The sequence below is a fragment of the Perca flavescens genome, chromosome 9 (assembly GCF_004354835.1).
Source record: "Perca flavescens isolate YP-PL-M2 chromosome 9, PFLA_1.0, whole genome shotgun sequence".
Taxonomy (NCBI): domain Eukaryota; kingdom Metazoa; phylum Chordata; class Actinopteri; order Perciformes; family Percidae; genus Perca; species Perca flavescens.
Window position 1 is genome coordinate 12,091,184 of NC_041339.1, and position 22,725 is coordinate 12,113,908.

Below are 22,725 nucleotides of genomic sequence, written 5' to 3' on the forward strand. Positions count from 1 at the left end.
ATGATGGTGGATAGCCTTGTGCCTGCACAATGGCATTTTTCTAAGTAGCTTTATTTCTCACTGTAAGCTTGACTGATATAAAGGAACACACCGACTTATTGGGACTTTAGCTTATTCACCGTATCCCCCAGAGTTAGACAAGTTGATACATACCCTTCTCATCTCCGTGCGTGTTGAAACTCTGTCTGACGCCCCCAGCGCTAGCTAAGCCTAGCACAGCTCCTGGAGGTAACCGGTTCCAACTAGTCTACTGCTCTGAATAAGTGACAAAATAACGCCAACATGTTCTTGTTTACATGTTGTGATTTGTGTAGTCACAGGGTGTACAAATAACAAGGTCACTATGCTTTTACTATCTAGTAATTGTTGACTTTGGATATAAAGTTTTCTATTTTTTGCCACACCCTCTGCACCCATTTTGCAAGTCACTGAAGATGAATTATGGGTCCCGCCAGAGTGAAACACATAAGCACTGTGATTGATCCGCTATACCACAAGGTTTGGTTTCAGGCAGAAGATTTAAAAAATAGTTACGTTTACGGTTGTTATGATTACAGATTGTTGGGGTTAGGTATGTTTTGGTGTAGTTTAGTTCATCTCTGCTTATAACTGCTGTGGGATGCATGAAAAAAAGCTAAATAAGAGCCCACAGTACGCTTATATTTCCTTAAGTCTGCATTTTTGAATTAATTAATTTATTCTTTAATTTCATGAATATGCACCTTGGCCACCTTTGATCACTTGAAATACAGTAATAAATCACAGTAAGCTTTAAAGTTCTTGTGATCCTGTGTTCTATGTAAGCTACACTCTAAAGTGTTGCAAAGTAATGGATATGTAATGGCCTTTTGTTCCTGACATAATGCACTCTTCAATCCAGGAGAAATCTGATGAGGATTGGGTGTTGATTCCCGTTAATGCAGCTGAAGTGAAGACAAAGAGGAATAAAAATATAAAAATCCATTAACATTACCAAGGCAGCAACACCCTTAACCTCCACTGCTTTTCTTTATATACAGTAGTCCCTTTTATGCTGTCATGTCTGACATGAGTCACACTGTGCCATGCTTGGTGTCAAGCTGTTAAATATTTCATTATCCAGTCACCCCCCCCATTGAGGATCCCAGATCACAGTGCAGAGCCAAAGGGGAGCTGACAGGCAGGTTAGGTGTTCAGTGGCGTGTGGGTATGGAGGCTTGGGTGGTGAAAGGGACTACAGACACTATCTAGTTCGTCTAATGAGACACATTTCTCTCACTGGTCAATAAAAGACTTTTTGGAGAACTGTAAATGGCACAGAGCAGTACATAACAGTTTTTAAACAGACCTCTTCTAACACGCTCTCCTTGTATAACTGTTAATATTGTGGTCGAAGAGATATTAGAGAAGGAAGAAAAGGCTCATTTATTTGTTATTGTGGCCAGATAATGGCTGATGAATCAGACCCTTCTACTGCACTTTAATTGTATTTGCCAAGGATTTTGCAGTAAAGCAGTGCACTGATTCATTCATTGAACGTCTGTGAGAACATGTTTTGTGTTTTGTCTCCAACAATAAAAGTCTGTGTGAAAGTTTAAAAAAAGGAGCTGGACTTTCTGTTGTTGCTTCTATAGATCAGTGTTGTGTTCTGATGGCACTTTTGTTGTTTTGTTGGTCCTGCTGTCAAAGAGCAGTTTATAACAAACAGTTGATAATTTAGATCGGAAATGCAGAGGATGGTTTCAAAATACTTTTAATCATAAAACCCCAAACAGTCAATATTCCACACCTGCCAGCAAAGCCTCATTATGCATTCAGGATACTTACAATTTTTAACAGTAATGTCAGAAATCTCAAGTGTATTAATTTAGAATTGGATGTACAGACAAGTGACAAAAGGAAAAAACGTGGGTTCAAAACCTCAAAAAAGGGAATAACTTTAGGTGTTTATCCTTCCAGTAGAGACTTATATAATATGCAATGAAGCCCTCTGAAGACTCACACTTTGTGGCCCAACGCCTTACTGAGACATTTTATGCTGATTCCCCTTCAATTTGTCACCCATCTGTTATTCATGGCACATATAGTAAACACAAGACACAATTGATTTCTATCGACGTGGGTTTTTCCTTTCATCCTGTATGTATCTCATTTCCACTCCGATTCTCCTGCACATTTGCAGAGCAAATACACAGCGAGGCTCATGCACAGCATAATCAACGGGATATTTGTGAACGTGCCTCGTGAGAGAACAAGGTGCTGTCAGGTCAGTCCATGTAACATCTTCAATAGGTTTGTATGTTTTGTGACTGGTGAACACGAAAGATGAAGAGTTTCATAAAGTTGTCTTTGCATGATGCAATCAGTAGTATTTACAACGCACAGGACAATGCCAACTTTGTGTGGAAAGGCCTCTGGCCAATTTTAGTCTGCAACTGTCATTGTATGAATGAGAGCCTAATGGTGAACACGCTCAAGGCTAGTGTTCAAACAGGGGCAAGTCAGAGCAGCTCCCTGGCCCTGAGTGTGTTTAAATGGGTATCACACAAAGCACCGGGAATGACTGGTAAATCTGGGAGTTAGTTGGTTTGAATATATAAATACAGTATACAATAAGAGCTGTTCCTATACTGTGTAAGGCACTCTCTCCTGGACATGAAACTCCAGGAAAGAAACAAAAAACACACACTGCACATATCAAAATCAGGCCAAGAGGCAGCAGGAACACACAGAACAGAACACAGAAACAGAAAGAAAAGAGAGAACACTTACATATCTCCTGCCATGCCTTCAAAAATCCACACATGCACCTTTAACAGACTCACACACACCTACAAATGTACACACTGCTATGCCTGCACTTTTTCTCATACACAAAACATATTTGTCCATTTATTTCCACTGCTGAAAATGTAAAGTGCAACTTTTTTTTAACACTATAATCAGGCCATTTGTTATGTTAATTTCTTTTATCTGGCCTCTTAGTCAGGGTGCCAGACTTTTTAACACTAATTAGACGAGTGCCCTCAGGTAAGAGTCTGGCAGGACGGGCTGAATCTGTGTCCAGGTGTGTTTCACACCGACCCTTTTCAACGCTAGGGAAATCCAAATATATTATACAACTCCCACACCCCAAAAAATGGGCTGAAAAATATTAAGCATACAGTATTCAACAGAGGCGTGCGCCTAATTTGTAATTACAGGCACCAAAATGGACTTTTGCGACAACAAAAAAACGACCCCAACATGGGCCATATCTTCATTGTCCATTGCGGATTCAATCATGTCCTTTTTCCTACATGTCAGTGGGAGCTAGGAAAATGGAAGCGATCCAGATGTTTGCTCACACCTACCCAGAATTCTTTCTGTTTGGTCCAGATTAAAGAAAGTTCGGCAACCGCTGCAGCATCAGCCTGGATTCAAGGAGAGTATTTGGTCGCCAACATTTTTCAATCATGCCTCCATCAGTAGCTGTACATGGACAAGGGTGTGTCCTCCATCATATCGTCCTACACAATGGAAAAATGGAATAACACAACTAATTATACACAGCTAATATACATACTATATGCCAACACGTTTACACAATCTACTTGGTCGCAAGTGATACATTTTTAGACAATACTATCGATTTTGTGGCCCTCCTAACAAGACTGTCATTAAGAGGCTGTAGCGGGCTCCGTTTTAAAGCTATAGTAAAGATATTGGTATCATATGAAACTAGATGATTTATGGCATCCATTGGTACCGTGTCATGCTAGCTTGTAAGAGGGGGCCTTAAACAGCCCTGTTTAACTTTACACGAGTGGATGCTCTTGTCAAAGCCACCACACTCCTTTGACAAAAACAGTAATTTTACCTCACAGTTTTTTTTTTTTTAAAGAGAGCATAGGCATAGATAACAGCTTCAATTCCCCCAGTGTAAACTTGAACAGGGCTGTTTGACAGCAAGGCAAAGTGATACAATATTCTAATTATAGCATACACTTAAACTGATATAGAATTTTTTTTAGTAGTTTAGTTGTTCTTTCTGTGTTAAGCTAACCAGCGACTGGCTGTAGCTTCATATTTACCATACAAATATGAGACAAGTTTCAATCTTCTTATCTAGCTGTCTGCAGGAAACGGAATTAACTTATTTGTCCATTATCCATTACTGTAAGTCTGTACTAAGCGAGGATCCTGCTGGAGAAGGATCAACCCAAACTTGAAAAGGTTGTTCTGTTGTTGATCTTTAAATCATTATGACATTCAAGGTCTGGTAAGTTGTAACAGTATATCTGTGCTCAACAATATCTGACTGAGTGAATACGAGTGTTGCCTGGATGTCCTGGAGGTGCTCACCATAGGTAGGTCCTGCAGCCTGTGGAACTGTGGTCGGTTGTCTCTCTGGCGCAGTTTGAGGAAGAGGAGCAGAGTGATGATGACAGCAGTGATGATGAAGGCTGACACCAGGCCAGCCAGGAGGGGGTCTAATGTGGGCGAGTTATGGACCATCGTCGCTGGAACAAAAAACACAGGAGATACTTGAGCTGGGCACGTTCCTCCTTTAACACGCTGTAGCCCAAGTAAACAAGCTGGCAATGCACCGTTAAAGATGGATTTCACTTTGATTCAACGTGGTGCAAATACTGGAACTTTAGCTTCTTAAAGACTTGTTTAAAGCTGTGACTGGAACTGGACGTAGACTTGACAGCAGCAGCATGTTGAGCTCGAGTGTTCATCGTGTAGCTCAGGAAAGAAATGTCAAACACAGGATGGCGAGGTTAAGCTTTCCTGCACTTGAGCTCTCTGTTGAGCAAGTGGATTTATTCATAGGGCAACATTTTAAATACATTTTTATAATTAAAATCAAGCCGTTTATTTGTGCATACACTACAGTGCACTACCACACACTGCAGTGTGTTTTAGTTTGCTTAAGGTTGCTGTTTAATCTCTAACATCATCACTCCTGACCTTTCTATGTTGATGTCTCTCTGTGTTTGTATAGTTTTTTTGTGCAGGAAGAGTTGCTGTTCCTATTCCTGTATATGGATGTTGCTATGGAAGACTATTTTGTTGTAAACTTAGCTTCTTTTTATTTTTTATTTTTTTAAATCCTCTGGTTGAGAGTAACAACAACCACAGAGCAGTGAATGCTCCCTGCTCCTCTGGCTAATGGAAAGAGGCGAGGTGCCAAGCGTGGCCTAATAAAACCACACGGAGTGAGAGAAGCAGAGAGAATTTTATCTTTCAACTGTATCCAACTGAGAAGAGTTGACCCGGTTTTGCTTCTTTTGTGACGACATCCTGGTTAAAAGGCCTCCTAAGAAGGAGTACAGATAGAGAAACATACCGTAGATATATAAATCATTGGGATGACAGACAGAGGGGGAGAGAGACAGAAAACGAAAGAAAACAAAGCATTCTTGAGGCCTCGAGTCCCATGACTGCCTCTGTCTCTTCCCAAACAGAGCCATAATTGTGGAGTGCTTGGTGGTGACAGTGCTTGTAGAAGATTTAGACAGAAGGAGGGGGGGAGGCGGTGTTTGTGTCTGTGTGTAGAGGCTTGTGTTGGAAAACAAAAAAAACAGTGTCGCCTTTGTCGTTAAGACAATTTACTTCTGGCTCTGTCAATATCCGGGCACGACAAATTCCTACACCAACACAGGAGATAGCTTGCACTTACGGTCTCCCCCATCCTTGAGCTGGGAGTGGGTTCCATTATGGGGATTGGCCTGCGAGGAGGGGCTGCTCGGCGGGTTGATGGAGGACTTTAGGTGGGCTTCGCTGGAGGTCTCAGGATGTCCGTTGGACTGCGAAGTGTGTCGTGGAGCTGTCAGCGTCGGCGACTCAGAACTTGGGGGCTTTTGAGAGGGGATGGAGCTGGATTTTGAACTGGACTGGGCGACGACAGTGGTTGTGTTAGTTTCAGGCTTTGACTTCGGGACAGGAGTGGATGGGTGTGTTACGTTGTGAGTGGGCTGGTTTGGTGGGGTAACGGAATAAGGTGGAAACGTAGCGGGATGTGTTCTGGGTGGCGCGGTGGTCGGTGTATCCACAATGGTAGGGTGAGTTGTGTGTGCGGGGACGGCGGCGGTGGGGGTAAGGGGGGTGTCAGTGGCCGGGGCGTGGCTCTCAGAAGGAGGGACTGAAGGCCGTACAGTCGACTGATCTGTTAGGTTCACATTGGTTTCAGGAAGGGCAGCCTTTGTGGGAGAGTGGAACTTGGTATCTACACAAAGAGAAAGACAACATCAATATATAAATACTGTAGCGACACTGCATTGAGGTTTCTGCCATGCTGAAATACTGTATGTATGTAATCAGCAAGCTAACATGAGCCTGCTGAACAGTGTTTTGTATGTATGTGAAGTTTGTGGAAGTGCCTGCCTGACAGCAGAAGGGTCAGTTCACCTAAATTACAAAAAAACACATTCTCACTTCTTCTGGTGGTATCTAGCCATGCAGATCATATTGGTTTTATTAGTCCAAGTTAGGGTTATTGCTCTCTGAGATTTCTGCCTCCACCCCAATACAAAGGAGAACATTGAAAGAATTACACTGGAACTTCTTTCTACCCAAGAAATAGTCCCTGTGAAAACTGTTGCTTCTATTTCCTTTGGATTATTAGTAAAAGGGCCATTTTGTCTGGAAACAGATGGCTTAATGGATGGCAGTGTTTGTTGGTCCAGACAGAAACAACTTCTAGATGGATAGCCATGACATTTTGTACATTTATGGTCCCCAGAGGATACATTTGAATGCCACAGAGCCGCTAGCGTGGCTGCAGACTAATGTTACAGTGTTACTTTCAATGCTGTGGGCACCACAAATATAAATCAATTCACCTCAACTGTATTGGGTGGAGGCAAGAAACTAAAAGTTAAACAGTACTCTTATATGAACTTCTCCCTCTCCACACAAAAAATACACTAAGTGCCTAAACATGTGCCTTGTCTGTGAATATGTTTGAGTCTAATGTGTGAACCAGCACTGGTGTGTGTGTGTGTGTGTGTTGGGGGGGAGGTATATTTCACTTCTACCGTTGTCATCCCCTTGTGAAAAGTCACACGGCATTTAATCATTTAATCACTTCTCTCCTCTCCTCAACACCAACCTGAACTCAGTGACCCACTTCTGGACGTGGAAAACAGAGATAAGGACTTGGTTAAATATAGCTCCTTAACTCTGAGCCACCCGCTGCTGGGCTCCCTATTAAATTATTCTTACTGTAAGTGTGACAAATCTTCTCCAATGGCAAAACCTGCTACTACATCAGATCACCTTTGTTTACCACACCCCACTGTTGACTAGTCAAGTAACTCATTCACATCAGTTTTCTTTTTACAGTGAATAAAACAGGATTGTAAGATTACGGAGTTGCATGGTTACCGTTAACTGGTTCGGGTGTCGCAGAGATAGTCGTGTTGCTGCTCGAACGGTTGGTGCCTCTTGAACTTGGTTTGGAAAGTGTGGTAGAACTGATGGGGTCCACGGTAGAACCGGGTACAGGCTCTGGAGCCTTCGGAGCCGCCTCACCACCAGAAGGACTTTTTGAAGCAGAGGCTTCAGGAGCAAGGTCACCATCTGATGAGGATAGTCCAATTTGGATAATGGTCAGTGTCTGGTCATGTCCTCAGAGTCTTTAACAGCTTGTTTGCTTATTATTCCAAGTAAACATGAGACAACAGACTGTGTGCGCACTCCAATCAATTTAGAGTCTATCAGTCAGCACAGTCCACTGTTTACTGTATCTAAACAATTATTAAAGCTGAAAAATGTCCAGCAAAGCAGTGCAGCACTTTTATAGAGTCACATGCTCAGTACACCCGTAGTCTTCTATCGATCAGTGAGCAGCTTCATTGGAGCAAACAGGAGTTTAGTGCTTTGCTAAAATGTTGGACAAGAAGATAACGTGTCATATTTACTTTGCAAATCCTGATGTTCTTTTGCGTCAGGAGCTAAATGCGGTGGCTCGTGACTTTGTGAGTTGTGAGTTGTGAGTTGCCTTTGAGTTGTGAGCATGTTTTTAGAGGCCTGAAAACTACCCTGAGTTCCCATTTCAGAAATGAACGGGGAAAATTAGTGTTGCAAAAATATGCTTCTTACTTCCTATCTTGTTAATCATGTCATGATTTCTCGGATTTCTCTTAAGACCTCCTGGGGGACCTGGCCTATAATGCCAGAGTACTGAACAAACAAATAAGGGCTGACTTTTACTTTGACGTGACATACAGCGTACAGCCCTGATGAGACATGAGGAACCTTTGGTCTTTGACGTAATATCCTTTTACTGTAACAAAGACCTTCCATCTTGCTCTCTCGCCCTCCATCTCTTCCTGCTTTGGTCTTGAAATCTTTAGCTCTGCGGTCTAAGTCTTCATTTCTGTTCCAACCTGCTGCTCCCCCTTTGATAAAGACCAGAGCACTGTAATGTAATGTCATTACCGTTCAGTAACACACTGCCATGATGCCTTTCATTACCTCCATAATCACTCACTTCAGAGAGAGTTTGAACTCTAAATGATAAAAAAAGACACTATACACTGTATAATACTGTCCTTGTTCCCTCACTTTAGCTCCATTAGACATGCGTAAGTCAAACTCGGGATTAGTATGTTGCACATATGTGTGTGTGTGTGTGTGTGTGTGTGTGTGTGTGTGTGTGTGTGTGTGTGTGTGTGTGTGTGTGTGTGTGTGTGTGTGTGTGTGTGTGTGCGCGTGCAGAGTAGATTTATAAAGAGACCCACTGTTTCCACTGTTGCACACTCCTCTCACCACAAGATATTACAGGCTTTTCCTTTCCAGGCCAATGCAGCATGTACCTGGGGGAAGTAGCTCATGCTCATTTCTTGAACCCTGCCAGCGAGAGGAACAGCCAACCGTTTCTCTGCAAGCTGCCGCTTCAACACTCAATGCCGGATGTGCCTATCAGTAATACCTTCTGTGTGAGAGCCATCTAACTGCAACTGTAAAATCCCATAAGCCCTGGTTTCACAGCGCGTGATTGAAAATGTTGAAGACAGCTCCGTGCACGCTGTCCTTGGCTTTTTTTCTTTCTTTTTTTTTATCTGAACTTATTTCAGATGTTTACTGCCAACTGTTGTTTGACCTCTCAAGCTGCATGTCATGCCTCTAGGGCTATTATCTTCTTTTCCGGTCCTAGGCCTTATTACATTATATACACGTGAGAGCCTAAATTCATTATAGTTAGTTATGTTATTTATGGTGTCATGCACATACATAGTACCCAGCAGACGTGGACTCAAAAACACCAAAAATACTGTACATTTGTTAGAAAAGAACATAACTAATTACATATAACATTATAACATTGCATTGCGAACAAAGAACCAATTTGTTTTAAAACCATCCAACCAGAATAACTTATTAGAAATAAAGGGCACATGTTACTTTAAGGTGTAGTCTTGAAATTGTTATATAACCTGATGATGAAACATGAAATGGGCTCCATCTTCAGAAATAACAGACACAATGAGACAATAAATAACAGAGTTTGAACTTTTTTTTTTATAAATGTATTATATGTATATAATAATATATATAATATGTATATGTTGTTTTTAATCATTGTTTCCACATTGTATGCAATGTAATACAGTGTGTGACATTTTTATCTAGGTTACTGAACATTTGCAGTTAAGTTAGATAACTTCTAGAAGAATAAAAATGTGATTGATTAGTTAGTAAGGCGGCCGGCTAAGTTATAAGAGAAACAAAAAAGGCTTTTGACTCTATAACCTGTAAGAACAGAGAAAGATTGGATTTATTTTGTTTATGTTCTTTGCTGAGAAAAGCTCAGAGGGATTTCTTTTTCTGTACAGAAATTTTAAGATGTTAAGATGGTCTAGAGAATTAATGAATATTTGAATACAAGACAAAAGTTCTCCCTGACTGACACCCTGGGTTTTGATTCCATCTCTATACTGAATATGCAAATACAGCCCCATACAATCAATATACTTGATAAAGTCTGACGGCATTGCACTGCTTTAAAGTCAGTTCATAACGTCTACACACTGTACTACAGAGGCAAGCCAATTAGCATGAACCCAGTACAATGACAGTGTGCTGCTGCACTTAGTTAGAGGTGTCATTTATCACAATGTACTTCCCTTCTCATTTACAGCCAATAAATGTCCTCCGGTGGAGCCACGCTGTTTTCTATTCATTTGTATTTCAGCTGCAGGAGCTGATGGGACAGCGCTGCCCAATAAAATCTTTTCAAATGTCAATAGTCTCCTTTTATGTGAGAGGCACTGATGGAGAAAAAGAGAGGAGATGGGAGGAGGACAAAAAGTGTTATGAACAGGTAGGAGAGAAAAGCGGAAGTTGGGTAAGAGTGAAATACAGGATGTGGGGTGCGTGAGAGGAGTGTAAATGTAATCCAAGCAGTAAGAGGAAGAAGCAGGGAGGGGGAGGGGGAGGAGGGGGAGGGATGTGAAAGATAAAGTGTGAGGCTGTTAAAACAAATAGAAAATGGAAATGAAGCTGTGATGGGGTGCCCGGATAGCTCACCTGGTAGAGCATGCACCCCATGTCCAAAAGCTCAGTCCTTGTCACAGCGGCTGTGGGTTCAACACCAACACCTTGCTGCATGTCATTCCCTCTCTCTCTCTCCATTTTCACATCTTCCCTCTCTTTCCATTTTCACATCTTCCACTGTCCTATATAATAAAGGCCTAAAATGTCCTCCAAAAAATCTTTAAAATAAATAAATAAAACTGTGATTTGAAACAAAGCGAGTATGACTATCTGAAACATATTAACTGGAGGTGGGAGATTTCGTCTGCCTCTTACCTCAAGTAGGGTTTAAAGAAACCATACACAAGAGGAACACAAATGCTCGCGCTCAACAACTGAACAACTGTCTCTTTATGGTGTAAGTAAGTAGACTTCATACTGAGAACTCACTTCAGCTCTGTCAGTTCAAATCTCAGGTGCCTGGAGGCAGGTGAGATTGGTGTGTGTGTGTGTGTGTGTGTGTGTGTGTGTGTGTGTGTGTGTGTGTGTGTGTGTGTGTGTGTGTGCGCGCGCGTGTGTGTGTGTGTGTGTGTGTGTGGGTCAATTACTCAAATTGGAAACCGGAAAACAACAAGAAGTCAAGCGATTAAATAAAATGATAATAATAAAAAAATACCTACTATGATCAGCGGATCCCGAGTTAAGGAGCAGCAGCGCACAAAGCGCAATCCACACTTTGGTCCCCATCATCTCTGTCCTCCGGCTACACAGTAAGAAGATTACCAAAACAAATCTCGTCTCTTCTTCACCGTCCGATCCCAGACTTTAAGGAAAGGTAGTTTCAAAACAATCCCAGGCAGCATAGGCTACTGTACAACCCAATGCAGACAGCAGCTCTGCCAGTGTGTGCGTGGCTGGAGGGACTGAAGGAGGACTGTGATCTCTCTCTCTCTCTCTCTCTCTCTCTCTCTCTCTCTCTCTCTCTCTCTCTCTCTCTCTCTCCAGAAACAGTGCCACGTGTTGCCTGTCCAAAATAGTCAGTGGGTCTGACTCTGTGCCATGCCAATGACGCTTTTTTAGTAGAAAGACCATAAACTGTAAAAAAAAAAAAAAAAAAAAGAAAGACTGACAACAACCCACACGGCGCATAACGGCATGCATTATCAAAACAACAGAACAACATCTAACTATAACACAGTGTAGGCCTGTTAACGGTGCATCCACACACATTACAGAGTCTTATCAACACCTCGGACGGTCACAACAATTAAATAGAAAACACTGAATTTACACCTATTTCAAATGTTTATTAATCTTATAAGCATCATGAAAAATAGTGCAAATATACTGGTTTTCAGAAGGTGTTCATGTTATTTTGTCCACCCTTTCTGCTTAGAGACTTTATTGTGACTGTAGCCTGACGAGCCTATTTGTTTATTCACAAAATAGGCTACTCAAAAGGTTTGGGGTTTAATTGGCCTCTATATAAATCATATTTTTTAGTAATATATTATATTTGTATTATATAAGGGTCTGCAATGACTTCTCAAATTGATTAAATGATTACAATAGTTATTTGGCATAATTGTGTATTATAATGTCGTGTGGCTACATAGGCTATATGAAGAAATGAATCAGTAAATAAAAGTGAGAGTGTACATCCGGGACAGCATGAAGTGTTTGTCACGCCTGAGTTTTATTGGTCAACAATTAAAGAGCCAAACATTTATTCTTTCAAGTGTTTGACTTGATCCGGAAGCTTAACTGCATCATCCTCACTTGTTGTTTTTGTTTTTTGCATGACTGGCGCTTTCTGCAGGGCGTTTTACTGGAGTGTGCTGTCACTATTGGCCCACGCGGGGGCGCTGTTGCTCTAAAGCTGATTCTTCTCTCGTGGAAAACATGTTTGGGGAAAGGAGTGTCGAAACTATATTGCAATACATCTTTGGAGGATGCAGTTTCAATGAGATGACAGCCATTAAGTCGCTCTACCTCCACTGAGTTCCTGTGAAAATGATACTCAAAGCTATAATGAATCTTAGAATTGGAATATCTTTGGAAGATGAGGGGCTTTTTGCATATGGATTAAACATTTTCAAAATACTATTCTGCAAGGCTATGAGTTCTTTATTGCACATTTGTTGTTTATTACATTAGCATATGTTTCCCCCCTTTGCCATTTCCCAGTATGTGCAGGAGAGTTCTATGAGCTAGACACAATAAATGGAATATAAAACCAACATTGATTTTTATTTATTTGCTGTACATTAGTGAATTGGACTGTGTGATGAATGGTTCCGCTTTATTTGTAGACATTTCATTCTTACAGTACTAGTAGTAAAACATTTATCCCCACTTTTATAATACTCCAAATCTCAGGAAAACATCCCACATACAGAATAAGATTAGACTTTTGAAATATATCTGTATGAATTTTATTCTTTTATTCTTGATCTCATCAGGACATTACAGTTTTGAGTAGTTTAGTTTTCAATTTAGTGGGGGTTGTTAACGTTATTGTTTGTATGTGACATACTTTTAATAATTAATTGAAGAACGAAAGAAAATCAAATAGGCAATGACATTTGTGAGAACATTTAAAAATATTTGCATGTGTGGATGTTTTGAACTCCTCCTGCTTCATATTGGCTTACATATCAACCAGCAACAGTGAGCATCACAGCTATGCGCGCACAGGTCTGTTTAAATTGCAGCATCACTGACGCACTGTATGTTAAATATACACCATGTGTGTTACTGCTGCTGTGGAGCACTTTTGGTCGGGAGTTTTACTTGTCATTAGTTAACTTGGTCTAGTTGATTTGTCACTGATTTTTCGCTGTGAACCGATATAATTGCGGTCCTACTCTGTAGCCTAGGCTACTGTGTGTTCTATTTTACTGAACATAAGAGCGTATATAGCTGTGAATGCAGATAGGCCTACTGTAAATGCAGAGTATAATACGTGCCAGGTGTGTGCGCATTTTGATTTGGATACAAATATGAGCTAGCACAGCCCATTTCCCTGCGTTGTTGTTGTTGTTGTCGTCGTTGTTGTTATTATTGTTGTTGGGTTCCACCCATAAAGACTGGTTTCACCTACACCAACAACCCGGTTGCCCCCTTCCCTCCCTCCCTCCTGACTTCTTCCGTAGGGGTGAGGTACCTAGTCTATTTTTACATGTTTTGAAACATCCTTAATATTTTCAGGTAACGTTAACTAAGACGCATTTCAAAGGTTAATGGGGTACGTGGAACAACAATGAACATTCTTTTTGCTAAAGATTTGGTAACAACATTAGAGATACGGCAACTATCCTACATATTCATAATGTGAGGATGGCATTTCATTCGATATAGGGGGAAATGCCGCATTCATATGTTGTTCATATAGCCTACGAGATTGCCGAACAGCTTTTGGTCGCAAAAATGGACAAAACGAGCCTCAAACATAGGATAGCAGCTATTTGTCTAAATAACCGAAAATGTACGAAGACTAATAATGCATAACTAAAAAATAACGCATTACAGTACATTCTGTTACATTTTCAAGTTTTAATATATTCTCCACCTTTAATATTTTGGGCACTTTAGAAATCGCTGTTTCATTCACCGTGTTATTGGATGGTCCTTGACCAGTTACGCTGTGATTACGATATTTCCCACAGCGCCTGAATGTAGCAAAAAGCTCTCGGTGACGGAGCAGAGACAGAAAAGCGGCAGGGAGCTGCAAGCATCGTCTCATACCGTCGCAGGACAGAAAGGTGTGAAAATATTAGTCCTCTCGACAGCCTAGTACACGGAGACGGCATTGTTTTGATAATGCTGTCACACTCTGAAAATGTTAGTATGTCTGTCTTGCTTGGCTACATTTGGCACTGTGGTAGCGTCAAGTTACATGTATTGCTACGTTAGCTAGTTTAGCGCTAGCATAGTGGCGCTAGCCGTTGCTATAGTATTTTCCTATAGTGTATGTTAGCGTTAGCTAGCCTGCTCTTTAGTTAAGCGAGCTAACTTTAGCTTGCCGGTTAGCTTCTCGTGTCATCCTTATGTCTAAATCTATGATATCGTCGTGCTAACTTCCTCATTCCAACTGCTACTGTGGGAAAATATTTTGAAACTATCGATGAAGTAAGGTGTAAGGCTGACTGTCAGCTCCTGAATGTGTTGCTCCTCTTTGATCATTTGACAGCTCCGTATCAGCGGAGATATGGAGACGCTGGGACGGATAGCAGCAACACCGGACGCCCTGGACTTCACGGTGGAAAACGTAGAGAAGGTGAGTTTTGGGACCACTCAGTCCTTGTCAGAAACATGTCAGCGTATACAGCACCGGAGATTTGTGGACTAAAGAAGTGGTCTTCTTTAAAAAGAAACAGACATATCTGCCGTGTAACGTTAGCCACATCATATGTACTATAATAATAATAATAATAATAATAATGTTTACAGTACTGATTTCGTCTGGAGAGATGATGTCTGCAAACAGGAATTTAGCTTATCTGTCTTTACGTCTTTGAATGAGTCTTGACTGAATGGCTAATGTTTAGAAAGAATGATCAGATGATGATCATCATAATAACAGGTTGTAGCCCGCCAATTCTTTACAATCTCTGTTATTGTAAAATGCTTGTATGGGTCTTGTTTTTCTCGGTTGGGTATATTTGTGTGCGTACGTGCGCGTGCATGCGTGCTTGCTTGGCAGTGTTGAGTGTGGTTGCCAGGTTGCTGTGATGAATCTCCCTGCTGGGTGGCCACTGAACACGAGGGGATGGGTGGGGAGACAATGGGGAGGATGGAAAGTGAGAAAGGTGCTCCTGTGGAAGAGCAGAGTCGATTAGATGGATGAGGGGAGGGAGGGTTGGGACAGGGTCGACGTCTGTGACAGGGCTAGTAAAGAAAGGGGGGGGGGGGAGCTGGGCGATGCGACAGAAATGATTTAGAGGCAGGTTTCAGGGAGAGAAGCACATTACTGCTGGGGAAATAGCTTGGCCTGATACTGGGGTTTCTGGTGTAATGAAGGAGGGAGAATAATGACAATGACATCTAGGTCCTGTGTCACTGTGGATAATCTCCTTATTCGTTTGTTCATGTTTCATGTCTACAGGTGAAGAAAGTGGTGCTCTGTTATAATTTAGGGGTGGCGAATGCATGATGAAGTTGCTAAAAATGTCCTCATTGTTCACATTAATGAAGTCAGAGAAAATACTAGAACATATATTGTAAACATACCTAAGTTAGGGCAGGCACAGATTTAGAATGCAGAGGCCCCTGGGCACAAAATCTTGGAGGCCCCCCCTCCCAGAACTCATGGCCCAAACTCACACAGCATCTACATTTTTAAAAACAGTAAAAGTAAGCTGTGGGTTTTTCTTTAGTTTAAAACAAAACTACTTTCTCCAACTCCATTTCTTGTGATGTTAATTGTGACTCTATAAATATCTATAAAACAAAGGACAAAATTGAAACTATCACAGAACAAAATCAACAGAATTTATTGCAATAAAGCAGATTAAAATCTATGAAAACACAGCCTAAAGAACTGACTTTGGAAAAACAGCTGATTGTTGAGCACCTCTTTTACTCTCTCTCACTGTTTCTCCCCTTCACGGAGAAACAGATGATCAACATCTACTAGCCTAGTGTAACAGAGCTGTTTCAAATATATGAATGAAAATAGGTTGCGTATAACTTATATATACGTATAGGCCTATACAGCTCACTCTCAGCTTGAAATGTAGTTCTCAAAGTTAAGTTGCACAACTTAATGTATGGCAACTATTTTATTCTATGTCATAATTTCCTGATATGTAATGACACCTGACAATGTAACGCCATTACCGATGTTGTTCAGCTCTACATCCCCACCAAATTCATCACCACGGCAACTCACTCCACTTTGACCATTGGCCTCAGTGAAATTAAATCATGGATGCAAACCAACTTTCTCAAACTTAACTGTGACAAATCAGACACGATCATCATCGGTCCCAAATTCCTCTTGCATACATCGCACAACTTTTGCTTCACCATCTGTAAATTCACTCTGTCTCCCTCCTCACACATCCACACCATCAGGAGTTAGTTTGGACAGCAACCTCTTCTTCGAAAAGCATGTCATCAAAATCACCCTAGGGGTGTCCGGGGATATACGCTATATATATGCGACAGCGAGGACCGGTTCCACGGCTTGGTCAGCGACATGAACTCGTAGCGGCCGGTGAAGCTTCCGAGCACCGGGCTTCAACCGCTGCGAACGGGGTTTTTAGCTTTAGGAGAAGGCATTTTATCTGTTAATCCTACCGACGGAGACACTTTGGCGTAGTTGACCCGCGGTGGTGAATTGTCTGCAGTTCCGGGCGGGTTGTTGCCGTGTTCTGATTGTTCTCATCTCATCTCCGCCGAGACAAAATAGACATGCCATTTCAAAAATCTTTCATTTATTGTCAGAAATATCATGTTTTCAAAAGAATCACTTTCATCAAATTTTTTAGGGGCATTTAAACAGGTGTCTGTCACTCCAGCCGGACTGTGATTCTCTGTCTGTCGTGCTGCTGATGCTCAGGGTGCTGATGTTGTTCTAATTGTTCATCTGAAATAGCCAGGCTGGATGTTATGATGCTAAACTCCTCATCGCTAGCATCACCGCAGGCGCCGCCAGGCTCTTTATTAGCGTCGAGACGACTTATGAAAAAAGTGGAGATGGTTGGAATATTACTCTTAATTAAATCCTCTCTGCTATCCTTCTCCCTTTTAGCTTTCCGTTTTGTGGCTCCGCTGCTCCACCGTTTTTTATCCATGTTGTTTGTTTTGATGTCTCGATCAGTCTAATACATTGATGCCATCAACACAAAGTTTAGGAGCGCAATACTACTGATTTAGTTTGAAGTTCCTGTGACGTGATGTTTACAGTCTATGGTTCAGACTCGGACACACGGAGCTCTGAAACAGACCTGTTTACAGCGCAGCTTCAGGTTATAACGGACGCGCTCAGCTGTTGGCATGCTGTGGCAGATGTGTTGCGTTTGTGCTCTGTGTATTTCTGCAGTAGATTCGGTTTTCCACCTCCAATGTAGAGCGGTGTACAGCCATATGGTACAGCCACTTCCCTAGCTTAACTCTTTGTCTCATTCAGACACCCAAACGGGGCTCTGTGTCTGGTAGAAGGTCTATTCTACCTTATCAGCAGAGCAATCACGTAATGCACAGCAGACTAATGGTGCAGGTAGCCGATAGATTATTTTCTGAAATATAGTGACTTCTTGTAATAGCCTATTATAACTTTATTTTTCTCAAAATCATGACATCCAAATCACAGAGAACACAGATATACTGTATTTTGAATGTGCACAAAGTTTTGGACATTGCTCAAACACTTGAAATATTACAGTCCAGGGGTTTATTAATACATTAACAACAAAAGAGCAAAACAGGAGGGAGGAGTAGGCTAAATGATGCCTAGGCTACATGTGTGCTGACTCAGATATAATTAGAAAAGTCCATCCAAAGGAGAATAAATAGTTGAAAGCAATACAGAATGCCTGAGAGCCTTACTTCAATATATTCCATTATGTTTTTATATTTGGATTGTAATCTATGTTTGTCTTTACATAAAGATATTTGCAGCATACATTGATTCAGAAAAAGGTAGAAATATGTGCATAAAAATTCACCAGAATGCAGGAAATGAAGTGTTTAATGCTCAAATCTTTCAATAAATTTAAATTCTTTTGGTGTTATTGGAATAAATAACACTTCAAAAAATCTTTTTTAGAAAGAGGAGCCTATGATCAAAATAATGAAGTTACTGTCTTTGTCTATGTCTGACCTGGGATGGCACATGTTCATGTTAAAAATAGTGTGCGCATGCACAAGCACTACGGTCACGCGTAAAGTGTCCCGGTTTCAGCTACCAAAAATCTGGTCACCCTAACCTAAGTGAATGTATAATGCATGTAACTGGGAGGATTATTAATATTTTGTTATCATGTATTAGGGTAACCTTTGTGAGTGAAGAGTCGTAAAGATACCCAGCCTTATAGAGAGCCTTCCTACTAAGCTGTTCACATGGCTAATGAAAATGAATTTTCCACTAATATTTCCATTTACATGCAGCCGTGCAAAATAGGATTTTTGTCGAAGGTGGACTTGTTAGACCGTGTGCACACACCCTTCCTCTTTCATTTAACTTCCGACCAGAAATGTGGCTTTTTTTGGGGGGCATGCATTTCTACCCCAGCCTTGCAAAGTTTTGGTTTTGGCTAGTTGGTTTGTGTACAACAACCATAGCAACGCACAGAGCTGACCCTAAGCCGTAAACAAGCAAGAGGCCGCAAACTGCGGTAAAAAACCCAGTTGAGACACACTTCTTAGTGTGCATGCAAACGTAGTCACTATTGTTCAGTGGGATGGTGGAGAGTGTGTGCGTGTTGTATACAGTAAATGGTGGTGGAGATGATGGTTCCTGGCCCAGTATTTGTATGTGTCCAATAGAAAGCTCTTTGTTCAATCTTGGGACTGTGAAACAATGTACCACGTTGTCACTATCTTTGTGTGTATAATGAATGGGTATGTGTACTGCATCGAATTTCCGCTCAAGTATAATTAGTCTAGTCTAGAACCACTATTTCACTATTCCAAGAAAGTGGATTTTAGATTAATTTGGAGCTCTACACTTTGCTGTGAAATAGTATGCTGTTAGAATTTAGTTATTTTGCATGTGTCCCCCAAGACAAACAACTACTAAAACTACAAATAACTCCACCTAGTCTCCTCTCTCTACCCTCACAGAATGCTTTCCATAGGAGGCTGTTGAGGTCCATTCATTAGTGTTTAGCTCCCAGGCCCTGCCTTTTTGGAAACTGTGTTAAGTTAGGATAACCTGTATGTGACAGCAAGTGCTGTCTTCTTATGAAATAGTTTAATGGCATTTAAAAAGCAGAGGAGATGGGTTATGATGCATGGTGTATTGAGTAGTCTTGTAGTGGCTGGAGAGGCTGTTTCAGAAGGAAAAGAGGGATTGTATATGTATGACCTTGTACCTTGTATGGGTTCTATATGTATTATCAGACCAATAGCAACCACAACAATTTGTAGTTAGCTTGATAACAATTTGTTATAATAGACCATATAGTAGGGCTGGGCGATAAAACGATAACGATATGTATCGCGATAGACACATAATCAATATCAATAGAAAATGCAGTCGATAAAACGTTCGATAACTTGTTTTTCTTCATCAGAAGAAACCAGAGGTTGTGAATCAAGTTTGGTTGCATGAACAAAGGCCCTCACTCTCTGGCAACCTAGCAACGTAGGGAGTGACACCGACACTCTAACAGCCAATCATGTAACAGTATCATGTTTGGTTGCGCCACATCGCTGTCTCGGTTTCTTCAATAACAGAACCGGCGTGGAGTGGAAAGTGAGTGCCGCAGCGAGCGAGGAAATCGTTGATAAAACAGGAAAAGTCAGTATGGCAGTTTTGGGGATTTTATAAGTCTGACCGTAGTCAGACCAATGTCGTCAGACCAACAATGGTACTACTATGGTAGGGCGATATGGTTGAAAACTGTATCACAATATAAGTTTTTCATATCGGTCGATATCGATAATTATTGATATTTTTTATGACCTATTTAAAATAAGGACCAGGAGAAAAATATATTAAATTTAAACATTTTTATTTTAAACTTGAACCTGCTCTGATTATAATCCCCTCAGTTATAAAAGCAGAAATGTCAACACAACCATGGAAAACACTCAAATAATTAAAATGTAAACAGGTCTAAAATCACAATGAACACTTAACAATTATCTCTTAACATTAAGGGGCAAAATTAAAGAATAAGTAAGAAATGCTTAATAAAGTGTCATAAAATAGTGCAAAGTGTAATATAAAAAACGGAGAAGGAACTATTTTCTGCAGGTTTAGTGCTAGGTTGGTAACCTGGCTTCTGGACAGTGCTCAGCATGTCTGCCTCCGTTATTTCTTTGTAGCGTTTAGTAAGGCGCTGATGCAGAGTACCTCTCCATGGCGGTCTGCTGCTTGTGCCGTGTTGCAGCTGCAGATGTTGTTGGACGTTGATGGCGAATACGGCTGTATGAGCGCGGCTAAAGTGGTAAAACAAGTTTATGGTATTACCAGTGTTGGTCTGATGACATTGGTCTGACTACGGTCAGACTTATAAAATCCCCAAAACTGCCATACTGACTTTTCCTGTTTTATCAACGATTTCCTCGCCGCTTGTGCACTCACTTTCCACTCCACGCCGGTTCTGTTATTGAAGAAACCGAGACAGCGATGTGGCGCAACCAAACATGATACTGTTACATGATTGGCTGTTAGAGTGTCGGTGTCACTCCCTACGTTGCTAGGTTGCCAGAGAGTGAGGGCCTTTGTTCATGCAACCAAATTTGATTTACAACCTCTGGTTTCTTCTGATGAAGAAAAACAAGTTATCGAACGTTTTATCGACCGCATTTTCTATTGATATTGATTATGTGTCTATCGCGATACATATCGTTATCGTTTTATCGCCCAGCCCTAGGTACTACCATAAACTTGTTTTACCACTTTAGCCGCGCTCATACAGCCGTATTCGCCATCAACGTCCAACAACATCTGCAGTTGCAACACGGCACAAGCAGCAGAGCGCCATGGAGAGGTACTCTGCATCAGCGCCTTACTAAACGCTACAAAGAAATAACGGAGGCAGACATGCTGAGCACTGTCCAGAAGCCAGGTTACCAACCTAGCACTAAACCTGCAGAAAATAGTTCCTTCTCAGGTTTCTTATATTACACTTTGCACTATTTTATGACACTTTATTAAGCATTTCTTACTTATTCTTTAATTTTGCCCCTTAATGTTAAGAGATAATTGTTAAGTGTTCATTGTGATTTTAGACCTGTTTACATTTTAATTATTTGAGTGTTTTCCATGGTTGTGTTGACATTTCTGCTTTTATAACTGAGGGGATTATAATCAGAGCAGGTTTAAGTTTAAAATAAAAATGTTTAAATTTAATATATTTTTCTCCTGGTCCTTATTTTAAATAGGTCATAGGTCAAATAGGTCAAAAAATATCAATAATTATCAATATCGACCGATATGAAAAACTTATATTGTGATACAGTTTTCAACCATATCGCCCTACCATATAGCTACGTTACTGACCTACCTGGGACAGCATCGTGGCTCTGCTCGGGGTCCTGCAGGTCACACAATGTTTCATTGTTCTACAGAGAGAAGACGATTATTAATACAGCTCCATTGAGTAAGGCCTCACTAAGCCTACATGATTCCCATGGCAAATTAGCTCAGTAACTTAGCTACAAGTTTTAGATAACGTTAGCAGTTAGCTAATGTTAAATGCTAACTTACACAGCTTTACTAGCTAGCTAGTAACTTAACACAACGAAACAACAAACGTCTAGTAACCATGCTTGCAACGTAGATCACAGACAATATGTACGATCAAGACTTATTATTAATCTTGTAGGAATCCACTGTGGAGTGGTTTGTGTGTCCTCCAAAGTCTAACGTTAGTTGCACTCACTGAGCTGTCACTCAGATGCATTCCAAAAACTCATTAGCCAATGGGGACGCACCCCTGAAAGACCCGCCCATGCAAGATGTTTGTGCCAGAAGACTTTGGAAGCGCATACGAGAAAACTGGGAGCCAAACAGTGACCGTGATGGAGAGAGCAAAAGACTGATCATTGAGAAAGAAGCAGAGGGAACTGTAAACAAAAGGACATAATATCAAACAAATAAAATACCAACAGTTTACGACTACACAGATGTTTTGTTTGCAAGTTTTAAGTTTTACCTTTTGAGGTGACCATTTTTTTGCTTGAGTTAGTGTTTTTTGTTTGATACTTGAGAAGTTTTGCTTGGAATTAAAGTCCCAAAACTAATCCCATAGGGTTCAAGGTGGAACACATGCTTTGTAAGTTACATGATACTCACATATCCTAGAAGAAGCATTTTTTGCTTTATTGTAGAAGGCTTGGGGACAGTATCATATATCCATTGATTCAGTCACTGTAGGTGATCAGTCTTCTGAATTGTTTGGTGGAAATTGTTCATGTAACTGAGGTTTGCATATTGAGACACTTGGTGCAAGTGTTTGTTGTTTGCTGTGCACGTGCTGAGATTTTATCACTATTGGCAACATGGTATTCTTGATTTCTGCCTTGGCTGTGTGCTGTCAACCACCCGCGCACACTCTCTGCACAAACATTAATCATCATTCCTCTGCATATCTTTGGTTC

The 22,725-nt window shown here is 41.0% G+C and overlaps 2 protein-coding genes across 3 annotated transcripts in view; one reads left to right on the forward strand and one right to left on the reverse strand.

Annotated features, from left to right (window-relative positions):
- Nucleotides 1–1,716: 1,716 nt before the first annotated feature.
- Nucleotides 1,717–11,379, reverse strand: LOC114562124 (mucin-2). The gene is made up of 5 exons (XM_028588397.1): nucleotides 11,127–11,379; nucleotides 7,354–7,548; nucleotides 5,648–6,193; nucleotides 4,324–4,481; nucleotides 1,717–3,488 (listed from the first exon to the last, which is right to left on the reverse strand). The coding sequence occupies exons 1-5, from the start codon at nucleotides 11,194–11,196 to the stop codon at nucleotides 3,444–3,446; spliced, it is 1,014 nt and encodes a 337-aa protein (XP_028444198.1). The 5' UTR covers nucleotides 11,197–11,379; the 3' UTR covers nucleotides 1,717–3,443.
- A 2,743-nt stretch (nucleotides 11,380–14,122) lies between these two features.
- LOC114561980 (importin-13-like) overlaps nucleotides 14,123–22,725 on the forward strand; it is a 35,203-nt gene continuing 26,600 nt past the window's right edge. Inside the window, exons 1-2 of one of the 2 annotated variants that reach the window (XM_028588166.1) lie at nucleotides 14,123–14,289; nucleotides 14,639–14,725. In XM_028588166.1, the coding sequence (XP_028443967.1) occupies nucleotides 14,269–14,289; nucleotides 14,639–14,725 (108 nt within the window). In that variant the 5' untranslated portion in view covers nucleotides 14,123–14,268. The remainder of the gene's footprint in view (nucleotides 14,290–14,638; nucleotides 14,726–22,725) is intronic. The other variant, XM_028588167.1, reaches the window with a different exon arrangement.